At 31.6% G+C, this 15608-nt stretch overlaps 4 protein-coding genes across 4 annotated transcripts in view; 2 read left to right on the top strand and 2 right to left on the bottom strand.

Annotated features, from left to right (window-relative positions):
- Position 1: 1 nt before the first annotated feature.
- On the top strand, positions 2-6878 carry LOC119680746 (protein KIAA0100-like; the record flags this gene model as incomplete). The annotated part of the gene is made up of 9 exons (XM_038093710.1): positions 2-25; positions 84-227; positions 462-919; positions 1025-1505; positions 1571-2594; positions 2752-3194; positions 3257-3973; positions 4054-4974; positions 6733-6878. Coding segments are annotated over 9 exons (4269 nt in total), but the record flags the coding sequence as incomplete, so codon positions are not given.
- Positions 6879-7269: 391 nt separating this feature from the next.
- Positions 7270-12609, bottom strand: LOC119680756. Its single transcript, XM_038093722.1, has 5 exons — positions 12591-12609; positions 11861-12375; positions 10291-11130; positions 7894-8088; positions 7270-7468 (listed from the first exon to the last, which is right to left on the bottom strand). The coding sequence occupies exons 1-5, from the start codon at positions 12607-12609 to the stop codon at positions 7442-7444; spliced, it is 1596 nt and encodes a 531-aa protein (XP_037949650.1). The 3' UTR covers positions 7270-7441.
- Positions 12610-13975: 1366 nt separating this feature from the next.
- Positions 13976-14758, bottom strand: LOC119680765 (trypsin alpha-3-like). Its single transcript, XM_038093735.1, has one exon. The coding sequence runs from the start codon at positions 14756-14758 to the stop codon at positions 13976-13978; it is 783 nt and encodes a 260-aa protein (XP_037949663.1).
- A 309-nt stretch (positions 14759-15067) lies between these two features.
- Positions 15068-15608, top strand: part of LOC119680773 (seminase-like) — a 941-nt gene continuing 400 nt past the window's right edge. The window contains exon 1 of the mRNA XM_038093747.1: positions 15068-15537. Within this exon, the coding sequence (XP_037949675.1) occupies positions 15068-15537 (470 nt within the window). The remainder of the gene's footprint in view (positions 15538-15608) is intronic.

Consider the following 15608-nt stretch of genomic DNA (forward strand, 5'->3'; position numbering starts at 1 on the left):
GGTGACTACAATCGGAGTGTTTAAGGTAAAAATAAATGGATTTAAAAAATTCGTATATTTAATATTGTATTATATTAAATTAGGCAATATTTCCCTATGACCATGACTTTTATGATGCCATCAACAACCAATTCGTTTCTCACTTTAAGTGGCTAAAAATGGTACACAATTATAAGAAGAAACCATTCACAGCGAGTTCACCATTGCCAAGTGACTTAGTAATACAGGTATGAAAAAACAACTTATATATAATGCTCTAAAACTCTCTTAGGCGGATACTTATAGTAAGGAAAGGTTCTTCTTTCACGTAGGATCTGTGTCGAGAAAAAATACAGCTCTTTGAAATGATGCGAAGAGAAATTTGTATTGTTATTAAATTTGTAATAGATGTTCGTTAGGAGAGTTTTGGAGAGAGTTTTAACTGTATATTAAATAACTAATTTTAATTAATGCTATTTTAGATTAAAGAATTCTTACTTGAAATTAGCGATGATCCATTTGAAGTGAAATTACGTGATAATTACGTTTTGTTGTTAGATGAGTATTTGGAGAGTTTGAAACGTAGAGCTCTTTTCGATAAAAAAATTGCCGAGCGTTGCTCAGAAAGACTTTTGGTACCTGCTGGTACTATTGAGAGTCTTCTCGCAAATTTAGTCAAAAAGAATTCAGAGATTTATATACAACGGTCTAAAAAAATCAATGAGAAAGGACCTGTGCGAACGCGTCTTCTAGCTTGGATAATGACTGATGTGGAGATTATGGCAATGGCTGATCCCTCAATACATGGTACAGAAAATGTAACGCGTATTATGCGTGATATAGACTCTGAAAGTCCATGGCCGGAGGAGGGCTTAGAATTCACAACACTGTGGTGCAGAAGTATCAACGTTAGTTGCTCTGAATGGAAATTCATGTTAAGGTAATTATCAATAAACTACTTATTAATTAAGGTATTCGTATTAAAATAAAAATTATAATACTCAGTATAAAAAAATGTTAAATATACTTTCTTTGAATTCTATAGAGATTTTCCGCAGCCTATGTTCTATGTAAAAGCAATGCGTCTTTATGGCAATTTGTGTGGTGCTGAACAGGTTGCATACAAACGAGCTAAACGTGATGTTTTAATAGAAGTTGGTCATCCTTTTGAAACCGATGTTGTGCAGCGCAGCATGACGTCATTAAAGTTTTACCATGACTTTGATTGCGAGTTGGAGTGTTGTAGTTATGCTTTTGGCCCTTGCTGGGAGCCTGTGATGGCGCAATGTAATCTTAGTTTTGAAAAAATTTCTGCACCGTCTAAAGATCCAAGTCCAGCACTACCGTTTTGGGATAAAATGCGTTTACTGTTTCATGGTCGCTTGACGATGATTGTGAAGCAATTTACAGTATTACTGCATGCTTCACTTGATCCCTACAATACAACTGAAGAAATGGAACTAACGTGGAACAATGCTGGTATTGTTTGGACAAATGCAAAAATTATGTTTAAAGGCGAGCTTAATGTGAGTAATATTTATATTTGAATTTATAAGTTAAGTTCTATATTAGTTGTTTTATTTTATTACAGGTAACTGTGCGCACAGCTTCACGCTATGATGATTGCCGTTTATTACATTTTCCTAATTTAAAACTTACATTTAAATTGAATTGGGTTTGTTTGGCTAATCCCAACGATCATCATGCAGTTATGCCATGTGCACCTGACAAGTTGCCTGAATATTCTAGCAATCAAGAACATGATTCTTTTCGCGCATTCCGCTCTCTCAATTTGAATATTTGGATATCATTTGAGACCAAACCAATTCCAGGTGATGAAGTTGAACTCGATATACCTAGTTTATTATTATATGGAAGTACTTTACGTTGGTTTGAGAGTCTGAAACTTATCTTATCGGGTGTTACTCGACCGACTAGGCGTGGTCCTGTTTTTAATAATGTGCGTCCACGCAAAAAGCAACTAAGTCGGCATTATAAAAAAGCCAATTTGCAAATGAGTTTACATCGCTTTCAAGTTTTGTACTGGATGTCACATGCTTTGCATAAGGGATTTCAGTTAAATGGTGGACGAGTTTCGTTTAGTTCAGAATATAGTCTATCACTTTCTCCCATTGAGGATGGATTAATTCATAGAGATCGTGCAGATTGGTCTACTGTGTATATGAATTGTGAACTAAATGATGCAGAAATATGGTTAAAGAGCATACTAACGGAGAAACTAGACAGTAGTTCTGAAAATCTTGCTGCAGATGCATTCAAAATTGTACGTTTTTACTTCTTAAGCGTAGCTAAAGTATCTTACGGACGTGAAGCTGCTTTGTATACAACAACTAACGAAGAGGAAGCGAAAACAAAAACTTCAACGCCTACACATAAATTAGTGGTTTACGATTTGAAAGGTGCTTGGACAAAAAATAATCGAGACGTTGCTTTTGCACTTTTTGATTCTTTTATGAAGTCACAAAAACTAAAGAATAATCTTTCGACCGAAGCGGTGAAGAGCTATCGAAAAGAAGGAGCATCGTCTTTCATAAAAAATAAACGTAGCGATAGCACAATAACTTTAGCTAATAACACAGCCGAAGGAATACCCAGTAAGTTTTATTCGAATTCTAAACTAAATTCTTGATATAAATTATTATTTTCAATAGAGAGGTTTTTACCGAACAGTAGTGAAATTGCAACAACAAAAATTTTTTTATTTTTAATTCTATATATGTTTGTACTTTAATCTCTGTGGTTTTCTTGTAGTGGCTGCTGGTAATGCAACTTTGAAGAAACCTCAACCCGCTAGTCATGCAACTGCAATGTTGCAGCAATTGATTGCAGAGGCAGATCATAAATTTAATGTTTACAGTGATGATCAAAATACGCAATCACGCGAATTGCAATTACAGGGCTTACAGGCTTGTTGTGCACTCGACGTCATACACGAAAACTGGTCAATATCACTGGTGAATTCTCAAGTACTCTTAAAAGGCTGTGAAACCTCAGGTTATGTTATAATTAGTGCTGCGAAAGCAGAAATTTTGCAACGTGTGCATCGACCTGTATGGCGTGATAGATCTTTGATATCAAAGACAACTTGGAAGGGTCTCTTGGAATGCATGCAGTACTACGCCACTGTTAGCGCTGGCGAAAACGATTCATTATTAGAAAAAGAGATTATGTGGTTGACTGTAGATAATATACAAGTAATATTTAACATTATAATTTTTTTTCTTGTACTTTTGTAACAATAACTTTTTATCATTAGGATAAAGATGATACTGTTATACATGATTTGCCGGATATACCGCACTTGGTGGGTAGTGGACGAAGTGTGGGTGGTGTTGTCTCAGAAACTGTGGGTGCTGCGTCAATTGAACATCCTGGTGAAACGCAACCAGTGCAATTGCAACGTATTGTATCACGTTGTAAATGTGAATTTTTTTATGTTAGCTATGGTGACACTATTGATCCTAATTCCATAACTGAAGTGCCACCACCGCCATCTGAAGAAACGCTTTCACCTTGGGAGAAACAGGATGATCCTGTAGATGCCTTTACGCTTATGCATCATGATTTAGATGTGTGTACGAACTCACTTCAGTATGCTATGATATTGGATATTGTTAACAATTTATTACTTTATGTGGAACCACAACGCAAGCAAGCGCTGGAAAAACTCGCAAGAATGCGCTTTCAATTACAACTGCATTCAAGTGAAGATCAAAAACGCCCCATACAACAAAAACAAACACTTATACGTAGTTTGTTAATGAAAATACGTTCACTGGAGAAAGATATACATTTGATCAGTAAAGAACGCGCTGAAGAGGGCGATACACTGGAGTTAAAGCTTGAATTTGAAAGGGTGCAAAAACAAATACGAGAAAGTAAAGAGGAGTTGAATACATTAAGTGAAGAAATAGACATGATGTTACTCTGTTACAAAGAGACCCAACTATCTCAACTTAGTAAAATATCAAATGTATGTATTTGTGTATATAAAATATTTTTTTTTTAAAAAATTTTATTTATTGTATATAATAATTGTTTCTTAATTTACAGGTACGTGCTGATAAATCTCTAACAATTGTACGTGCAAATGAAATTTGTTTTAAGCGCGCTCAATGGCGTCTAACTGAAACTGATGGACAGATCGGTATTGCCGATCTGGTGCTTAGTGGTTTCTTGTATACCAAAAAATCGAAAAGCGATGACTCAGTGGAACATTTACTAGAATTAGGAAATATACGCATGAGTAATTTAATACCACGTGAAATATATCGTGAAGTCATAATGCCAACAGAAATACAAAAGGATATGCCAGTGGATACGCATAAACGCGTGTTGCGTATATTTTGTCGCGAAAAACCACCTGTAGGAGGAATATCAGTAAAGGAGCATTTCGAGATTAATGTGGCGCCTATTACTATAGCTATAACTAAGAAGTTTTATAGCACAATGTTAAAATTTTGTTTTCCTGATCGCGACGCTCTAGAAACTGAAACAAATGATGATATTGAAGAGAATTCCTCCGGTTCCTCTACCTCTTCTAGTGTGCAGTCTAAATCGGCTAAAAAGACTGCGAAAGCAAAAAAAAGTTCCAAAGACTCAGAGTTTTATGTAAAAATAGAAAAGGATGATGTGGAAAAAATGAAGGAACGCGCCGAGAAGAACAAATTGTTTATATATATTAAAATACCTGAGGTACCTGTGCGTGTCAGTTATAAGGGAAATAAAGAAAAAAATCTCGAAGATATAACCGATTTTTCGCTAACAATACCAACATTGGAATATCATAACGTTACATGGACTTGGTTAGATTTATTATTGGCTATGAAATCTGTCAGTAGGCGTGTTATCTTATCTCAGGCTATTAAACAAAAATTACAAATACACCGGCGACAACCAAACACTCTAGCAGGAGAACGTACCTCACCACAAGAAGAAGATAAAGCAAGAATGCTTTTTGGTAATCGCTTAGCGGTGAGTTGCTTGATTATATTAAAATTAGTATTAATTATTATTATTAATGTAGTATTAATAATAATATAGTAATAGTAGTAATAATAAAGTACTATTTTGTTGGGATTTATTAATAAAATAACTGCTGTTTTCACATATAATCCCAATAAAATGAGTGCTGTTTCTTTCATATAATTAAGAGATTATTATAAATCTTATCTTTAAAAGTTATAGAGTAGATATTTAAAATGGAATAAAACTAGCTGGCCATCTTCAATTCGCTATGAATATATAATCGAATATACAATATCATTGTTTTATAGTTCGTCGGCTTTATACTGTTCTGAGAAAAGGATATGGTAGAAAATGGAGAAGAAATAGTAGAACGCATAGCTAAAACTATGAGTAAATATAAAAATAATAAATAAAATAAAAATAGAGCATAAACACAGTTGTATCTACCTACGACACCTATTTATATACGAATTACGTTCGGAGAAAATATAGAATAGGTGTATATGACCCCCTATGATCCGGTATTCCGCAAGCAAGTCTGGATACCTTTCGTTTGAAGATTCAGAGTTTATACGGAGGCATAACAACGCCATTTAAATAAGAAAACCTCTTCTGGTCAAGAACAGGTTATTTTAACAAGTTTCTATGTTCATTACACAATATCAACAGACATCAGTGTCGGAAATAATCAATTTATTCAAATGATACGTTAGGTTGCAGTGGCCTGTAAAATAAACGCAATTAGAATTCTTAACTCTATCTTATTTAGCGAAAGCATGTTATTTGATATTCCCTTTGCTGGGATGACAAATCAAAATGACCCAATCAACCCAATTCTCATAATTGATTTTGTACAGAATCAATTAAGACCAATTGAAGTTAAAAGTATTGGTGATGGTGATAAATATATCAGTAAACTATTTTAATGTATTGGTTTGATATTGTCTTTACTGGTATGACTTACCCTCCCATGTCGTGATGAATTATCGTACAGAACCTATAAAGACAGATTACAGTGAAAGGAAATGGCTGTGATAATGAAAATATCGTTTATTAAACCAAGTTTAAAGTATTTATTTGAGTGCTGAGTTTTTATTGACAAGCACTAGTATTTTATTTATTAATTTTGATACTGTTGTTGTGATAAGTTGAAAAAATCGATGGATCAGAAATATAAATGAATTTCATGACAAATGTGGGGTATGAAATGGAATTTGGATGGAGGTTATGAGACGGTGAAAGAGAAAATGTAGATGGCTGGTGCGGTGGTAATTAAAACAAACTAATGAGTCATGTCTCTATGCTCGATGCCATTGAAGGTGATAGGTTCCAATCTTTTTCCCGCACAATTCGCAGAACTCTACTTTCTCAGTTCCATTACTCAATCATATCCTAACCTATGTATTAGTAATTGTAAATCCTTTTATGTTGTTTATCATATTACACTTCACGGGTTATTACTACAACAACATTCGTCATCAATTGATAATGTTTAAGTTCGGCTTTGTAGTGTGTCATGTAAACAGATAAACCATAAATTAATCAGATTCAAGTTCGTGTTTATAGTAGGTTAGGTAGGCATCTTCATTAGAAGTAGTGTTATATATAATAATTATAATTCTTTGTTAAATATATTTAGATCTATAAAAGAACTTATAAAGCAATTTTATCATAATTTATAACTTCTTTAAAAAAAAAACATTAAATATAATATTTATTTACTATTTTATTTCAATTTTTATTTATTTACTTTTTTTTTTTCAGAGTGAAAATCGCAGCCAAAGAAAGGGAGTTTTTAAATTTGCTTCAAGCAACAAATGACGTCAAAACTAACACTGAATTTATTTAAAATACTAAAGGAAATTATATGAAATTAAAGTATTATTTATATATAACAAAAAAGTGGTCAAAGAGACAAAAATATTTAAGTAATTTAATAAAAAAAAAATAGTTGTACATTTTTATTGTATTCATGTTAAACTCCGTAATATTTTTATATTATTTTTTTTTTTGTTTTGTTAAAAGTTTCTTACACTATTTTACAGCTTTTATGTTTTAATTTTTATTGGAAAATATATATATACATATATTTGTATCTCTATTTATTTAACAATTATATGCAGTAATAAAATGTCGTAAAAAACGCAATTATACAAACATTTTCATATTTTTATTTAATATTTGTTTTAAATACAACATCGAAAATCTATTTGAAATAATTTCTGATATACAATATTTGAAATATTTAACTGCAAAAACATTACGAAAACAACAACAACAAATAACTTAATAATACATATTTCTAAACATAATTTATAAAACTTATGTTTATAGTTGTGTTATCGTTAGTTTGCAACAATTTACTAAAATTTGCTACACTAAATACAATAATAATTTACAAATATGGGATATAATGCTTCTTGGCTTATTGCTGAGTTTGCCTTCCGTCAACTAATTTGTGGCGAAGATTAAATTATTTATTCTGTTGCTTTAGTGGGGGCTATAGTAAGGAATTATATTGAATTAGTTTAAATTTAATTCAAATTTTAAATTATGGGGCCTATTTACACTATCATGAACGTAACATGAACTTGAAAATCGGTAACCGATAGATGAGAGAGAGAAGAGAGTGTGGTGCTAGTTCATGAATTTCACGCAATGAAATTTGTTGCGTTTCTTCAGCTTGACACGCATACATATGCAATGTTATGTTTATGTTTACCTTTTAATGCTGAATACTCTCTATTTCTGTGCTATGCACTACTACACATAAGCATTTTATACGTCTACACAAAACAAAACAAATTTCACGCTCATGAGAGTTCATGATAGTGTAAACTGAACTGACAGTTCATGTTGTCGTCAAGTTCATCTCACGTTCATGATAGTGTAAATAGGCCCATGGAGTAATTGGCATATACTTACCAATATGAACACCTTTTTAGGCATGGAATGTTGCACCAATTCACTAAGTAAAATATTTTGCGACTCATCTTTACTAGGATCCGTTTGAGTATTATATTCTAAAGTTAATTCCGGAAGATATTGCCATCCAACAAGAAGTGGATACAGATTATATACAAGTTCCTTTTCACCAAACGCAAATATGGAGATATCAAGCTATATTATACAAAAATATAACAATATTATTACTACATATACAACAATAATGTGTAATATAATAATTAAAGGAAAGAATATTGAAAAAGATTTTTTATAATTCATTTATATTATATAGTTCTTTAAGAATTTTAACTTGTTTAGAGTTTAGCTTTTAGTCACTAGAGATCAAATTATTAAATTGATTAACATGTGTTTAGAACATGAAAGATTTTCATTTAATTAATAAAATATGACTACTATTATATTTCACGAAAAGGACGATGTTAAATCCAATCTCTTTTAATACTCTATGGTATTTATGTATTTTATATATTCATATTTATTTCATATTTCATATTTTGTTATTGTAATTTGTTTTTAAAAAAAGAGTACTAATTTAACCATTGTTGTGCAAATATCAATTTTAAGTGGTAAAATTTAAAGTAAAATAAAATTGGTTTATTTTATTTTTTGATTATTCATTAACAAGCTCTTTTGAACCGAGGGCAAAAAATCGACTGTAAGTCGATTTAAAAGACGATATTTTAGACCTTACAAGCTGTAAACTTATAGATCTACTGAACAAACTCCTGACAATAATACAATTCTACCAAATTCTACCAGTCATGAGCCTAATGACTTTTGAATCTGGCTGGATGATTCGACTTGCCGATATCGTGTTGATCTGGGTTTTCGGTCATAGAATTATTAAGGTAACTAAAAACTCTGTAAAAAGTAAATTTACTCGACTTAATAAATCCATTGATATGTCTTTAGGATTAGTAATTAACGTCCTCCTGGTTAATATCACCTAGATGTGCCTCAAATATCTTAAGTTAATCAAATCTATGTGGAAGTTATTTAATATTCGATTTAACATTTGCACCATAGGAGTAGGTTATGAGAACTCGGTAGCTATTGCGCTGATACAACATGTCTCACTTTATTTATTCTCGTGTTAAGCAGTTAAGGAAGTTCAAACAATTTTTTTGTGATTTTCAAGCTATGTTTACCAGGTAGGTTAAGTTTTTGGAAAATGCTTTCTCAGCAGTCTGTTGGACTACGTAAATACAAACGAACTGTTTTAATTCAATGGGATGTATATCGATTTATCTATTGTGATAAATGAGTTATAACAACGGCTAATAATCGCTAATTATGAAATAGTATATGGTGATGCCACTATAGCCAATAAAGTAGTCATGACTTTTGAATATACTAACCGTTTGGTTTAACAGCCATTGCTTATAAGACACGTTTTGTTAGATATCAATTTTAGATATCTATAGTTCTAAACTAATTTTGAACTACTGTTGGTACTATCATTATAGTACCACTATTGTTTTCTCACTAAATGCTTTCATATCTCATTATTTTCCACTAGCTTTCTCTGGGCCCTTATCTTTAAAGTTTGAATATTATCGTCAATATCTCGTTTTCATTGTTTATTTTCGGAAGTTCACTCCTTCCACCACTTTGTAGTAAAATATTCTTCCTCTCAAAACTTTATATAAAATATAATATAACAAAATATAATATATTAGGTGCTCGATTATTTAAATCTTAATCATTGTTTAAATATTGAATATCGGTGTTAATAGATGACTAACAATATATAGGTTTTTAAATCAAATCAAGAAAGAATTTTTAAGTATTTGTAAAGAGATAACGTTAACGAATGATCGGATCGCAAGCATCAATGATAGGTATGTACTTTCCGATAAATCTATTTTGCGAATTCTTGAGTAAAAATATCTAAAAAATTTGGTTTAAATTTTTCTAGTTATGTAGGTTCCCTTAATATATATTTTTTAAGTACTTGTTTACTAATTGCAATCAGTTAAATGTTAATAGATCATTTTTGTGCAGTGGAATCAAAACTGTGTTTAAAATTTTTGAGAATATTTTGCTAGTCATTACTGAGCATTGAGACTAATAAATCTATTTAAAAGAATAATAGTTTAATGTGTATTACCCAAATGTACTACGTTCATGGGACAATCTTTATCATCGTTGTTTAGTCTATTTTTGTAATGAAGTCTAATAACTATATATAGATCTTTGGTGCACGAGGGTTTTAGTTCTAGTGAATAATAGTGAATAAGCTACTAACTAATAGCACCTAACAGTGCTATTACCCTGCGCAATGGAATATCTATTAATAAGAATATGCTAATGTATTTTCTCCCCAAAACTTAAAATTAATTTGTTTTCTCTTACCTGTTTATGACCGGAGCATATAAATGAATCAGCATGATTCAAGCTTAATGTCGCTATCAGGTGTATCACTTTAGGTGTGGGATTTTTTAATACAATTTTGAATGTAACTGGCATTTTGACAAACATTTTCTCTTCAATTGTACAGTAAATATTAAGTGGTGGATCGTGTACTTCAAAACCACTGACAACAAATTTTGATTCATTTTCATCCTTGCTGCCATGACGCTTCCATTTAATACAATATACGCCGAAAATCGGCACATTCTGCTGTTGGATTTGCGTCTGCTGCAACTGCTGTAGTTGTTGTTGCTCAAGAGTAACAAGACCCTTGATGAAACCTCGACAATGTCCTGTTGCTTGTATTGCATCCATTGCTTTGTTATAAATTAAACGTGATTGCAGTAATTTTGGTGATTGTTCCGAATCTACATTTGTTGTTTGTGTCTTGCCTTCATCCGATATAGTTGAAGAACTCATGTTGGAGTTCTGACTTCCTACCATTAATGCATTTGAACTGGCAGTATTATTTATTATTGTCATGTTTGTGGAGATTTTTCCTAACAAACTCTTACTCATATTTAATTTACCAAGAGCATTGCTATTAGACATATTTTCGATTTTGTTTAAGCCCGCACCATTTGTTCGACTTATGCGCATATGACTGAAAATATTTGGTTGTGGCTCACTTTTCCTTCGTTCAAACTCTTTCGCTGTTATCCAATCACTTAACACAGCATCAGTTCTTAACACAATAACATCCTCTAATTTATCACCCTTTCGATAAGTATTGGTATACTTTTTTCTTTTAAAACTATAAGTTGATTGCACTAAATTATGATCCTTAGAAGAGAAGAACAAAGTGAGTTTATTAATAATTGAAAATAAAATATTAACAAATAATAAATACGTAATAAATAATAAATAATAAAGAATACGGAAATTTTTGAAAATAGCTTCTAGAACTAGAAAATTGCGGTCCTGGAGTCAATCCATGTACAAAATCGGTTCCAGAATCCCTGTATAAGACTATTTATTATTGGAAAAAGGCAAGGATCTTTTGTTACACTTTTATGAATATATAATATTTGAAAATCTGTTAAAGTTTTATGTATATCGTATAAGACAATCTGATGTAACTATAATTCCAAACTATAAGTCTACAGGTTAGAGTTACTAATAACTTAATACGTCCTTGGAATCTTATATGTTTAATGCCTAACAAATACTTAAATTGTGGATATATCTATTTTTTACAAGCTGGTTTTTGTCTACATTTTGAAAACTTACGACGTAGACAAAATTTAGGCTGCTGTCATAATAAATGACTCTGATATTCTGAGAGTCTGTATTTCGCTTTCTTCCTTGTATAAATTTACACATTTCTCTATAGTTGTGGTAATAATTGGAATCTTGCTTGAAGATTCAATCTTACTAGTATATCAACTTAACTTGGTTTTAAAGTGTATTTTACAGTTGGAACTAATGATTTAACATATGATATAATATTATTAGAAATATTTAATTCATATTTTTTAGTTTTATACTTTTAAAAATTATGATAGAAGCTTACACAAATAAAGTAGGTTTCCAATATATCAACATCCTGTTCCGTCTCTACTTCAATATTAGCACGAAGCAAAAAATTTTCACCCCGATAAATTTTTGTTAATGGTTTTCTATTGAGTGTATAAAATCGACCAGAAAATTTAAATTCTGGATTACAGTGTATAGTTAAAGTATCTTCTCGTGTCTTTCGCAACCTTCTATCATTTATTATATCAATTTGCACCGGAGATAAAACCGTTACGGGCGCTAAGTCATTCGTGATATTGCGCGCATTCTCTGGGGAATTATCAGTACTTGTTGGTGTTGTGCTATCGGCAAGTGCAATGGATGACATTGCTTTCGGTCGCATAACATCTAATGTGTAGCACATTTTTTGTTGTAATGTGATCGTTGTTTCTATTAGACTGAATACATAGAAATTAGCAGTATTTGAGCTATGCATTGACAGTTCTCCGATATCGATTTGTATCTGCGAATGTAATTTTTGACGATTTGCTGATATATCCGTTGTAAGAAATACTGAAATTTAAAAAAAAAAACATTTAATAATTTAGAAAAAAATAAATATATAATTATAAACTAATTTTTTTCTCAAAGGAGAGTACTTAAAATAAAAATATAAAAAGTGACTGGAGTTAGATCTAATGCATAAGACTCTGAATGAGTGTTAGGACTTTCAGACCTTTGCTGCAGTTACGAGGACGAGGATGAGTAAAATAAACGCATTGTATTACGTTGCTGTTCTAATTTCATATCTTCATTTTATTTGTTTGATTTATGTTCATACCTATTAACTCAATGGAACAAATTTATGGAAGAATCGAAAGAATTTTTAAAATACGGAAGAAGAAAATAATTGTAATAATAATCTAAGTTAAATAGATCTAATTGTGTGGATGAAAATTGACAGCGTTATAGTCGTGCTTTAATATTAAGAAAAATAAGTACGAGAAAATGTTAGTACGTTTAGACTAAGATATGATAGAAGCGCTAGGAAGCTGAGAGCGTGGTCGTAAAACCACGCTAACTGAAATACCTATATATTAATTGCTACAAAAAAGGTTACAAGAGTGAACCGCTATCAATTTGAAAAATTGGGAGACCACAATGGGTGCTATTTAACATATTATCAAGAGATGAAAAGAGGTTAAAATTTTTTACTGGAGTTCAAAATATGATACTCTTTTTGGAAATGAAAACTGGAATCGTACATCTGGTATTATACAAATTATTTCTTTTGCTAAATAAAAACACTTGTATCTATCTGATCCAGTTCTTAGTTCTTAGAGGCGGCATTATATTTTATTGCTGGGCTTGAATTGCATTATAATTTTAAAATTTTTTCAACGAGAAATTTTTCTAAAGGTAGTACTTTCTTCTTTTATTGCATTCAGCTTCTTAAATCAGTTTTTTTTACTATAAATTTTTTTTAACCATATAAAAAGAAGTGGGGCAATAGGTGTTCTATAAAGATGTATTTTTTATTTCTTATTCTATATATTATACCATAGTATGTTATTAAGTGTTATACGTTTTGCTTCTGCCGATTATGTGGTGGTAACTAAAAACCACTTTTGTGTCAATTTCCTAAATTTGAACTAAGAAAATATGAACTTCTTATTCGATCTTTCATGGAATGGCTATATGGTTTTGAGTTATATAAAAGGAAAATGAAATCAAAAATTCAAATTTATTCTAGTCGAAATTGGATGAATTCTCATTTTTTATACAGTTATTTACTAAGATAATTATAATTTGGAATTGAAACTTAGTAGTAAAGTATCACATAAATTAGGTTAGGTTACTTTGGCAGTCAGTAAAATTGATTAACTCACTTAGACCAGACGGTCTATTGTAATACCATTACTTAACACGGAATCTTTACTCTTAAGTAATATGCCATGATTGAATATAAACATCACTAAGGAAATATTGAACAATTTGGTTACATAGTAATTTATTATATAATGATTATTTACATATTGTATATATATTTTTTTAACACGTAAATTAGTTGATTATATAAGTCACACCTTAAACCCTGCTGACATATTTATATACGAATTAATAAAATTATTTTAGATGACTATTGTACTTGTCATAATGTCTTCGTGCTCGTTTAGCAATATTGATTTATCGTTTTTTCCAACCATGGTCTCACTTCTTTTAAGCTCGTATAAACACCAGGATAAGCAACACGAGCACATCCTCTTCCCCAAGATACAATTCCGTATTGCCTTCCTTGATATACCGTTGGACCGCCCGAATCACCTTGACATGTGTCTCTACCTGGAAGTGTAGCGCAAAAAGTTGTTTTACTGACAAAATAATCACTAAGCGCACGTTTACACGATGCTTTTGATATAACTTCAATTGAGGCACGTTTCAATTGCACTGATGGAACCTTAGAGCTTTCCTTAGTCTTGCCCCAACCGAATATATTTATTTTGGTACCTGTACTTAAACTTGAGTAAGAGATCGGAATGGTCTCAATTCTTCTATCCTCAATGGTTTTGTTTAACACTAAAATTGCCACGTCATAATGTTGTGCACCATTTACATCTCTATATGCGTCTGGAACAAGTGCTCGGCGTACTTTAGCTATTACACCAGTTTCTGTTAGGTTTGTCACTCCAGCTTGTATTAACATTTTACTTCTTTCAACTTTATATGCACAATGTCCAGCAGTTAGGACACATGTAGGACTTATTAGTGAACCACCACAAGCAAACTTTCCATCAAGGCGTAAGTTAACCATGTAAGGAGCTCGCGTTATATCAGTAACTTGACCACCAACAATTTTATTGACATCGTCGATATCATGTGTAATTTGACTTAAAGTTAAGATAAGTATATTTAAAACAATTAGAATTGAAAATTTAGAAGTTAACATCTTCAACATCTTGTAACTAAAAACACAAAATCCAGATTGTTGATCCAATGTACGGAGTGTATGAATTTATAGCGTTTTAGTGTGGAATATCTTAAGCAACAGTAAGGTCAAAGCCGAAAAAAAAACACTTGTGAACTGAACAAATAGTTCTCGACATTGGCATCATTTAAAGTTTCCAAATGTTCAAATTGTCATTAGAAGATCGTACTTCATTGAGTTGTAAACTGTTAGCATGCTTTCAGGGTTACGCAGTTCTCTATATATACGAGAGCATAAATATGAGAACGGCTTACTCCGGCTTACTACATAGTTCGAGATATGTATGAGTTTCTACTGAGATTACTTTTGCTTAATGGCAATGTAACTGACATTTCTGAGCAAAATACCAATTCAACAAATTTATCAAACTCAACAGCAGTACTACCACTAGTACGTACACCTCGAATTATTGGTGGCTATGCAACAGACGCAGTACATCTACCGTATTTGATTAATATATCGAAATTTGGAGTATTTACGTGTGGAGGTGCACTGATAACACAAAAATGTGTGATTACTGCTGCACATTGCACAAAAGATGCTGTGGCAAGTGACTTTAGTGTACGTGGTGGTATTACATATCTGAGCGAGAAAAGGAACATCCGAAGAGTTCGACAGTTTTTTGTCTCACCATTATACGACAAAAAGGCTTTGGATTACGATGTTGCTATACTTCAATTAAGTTCACTTCTAGAAGGCAGAGATATTGAAACCATACAATTGAGTGACAAAAATATAACCACAGGAGAGTACATACGAATATCGGGTTGGGGGTTGACAAAAGAAGGGGCTTTTAAACCTGCAAATAAAATGCATACCG

The sequence above is a fragment of the Teleopsis dalmanni genome, chromosome 1 (assembly GCF_002237135.1).
Source record: "Teleopsis dalmanni isolate 2A chromosome 1, ASM223713v2, whole genome shotgun sequence".
NCBI classification, from domain to species: Eukaryota; Metazoa; Arthropoda; class Insecta; order Diptera; family Diopsidae; genus Teleopsis; species Teleopsis dalmanni.

Bases quoted from the DNA above. Each gene is read 5' to 3' on its own strand.
- LOC119680756 (XM_038093722.1), bottom strand. The intron at 11,131-11,860 runs GTAAGCTTCTAT...TTCTCTTCTAAG, and splicing joins TGGAAACCTACTTTATTTGT to GATCATAATTTAGTGCAATC. The intron at 7,469-7,893 runs GTAAGTATATGC...TCCTTACTATAG, and splicing joins CTAAAAAGGTGTTCATATTG to CCCCCACTAAAGCAACAGAA.
- LOC119680765 (XM_038093735.1), bottom strand. From the start codon at position 14,758: ATGTTGAAGATGTTAACTTCTAAATTTTCAATTCTAATTGTTTTAAAT.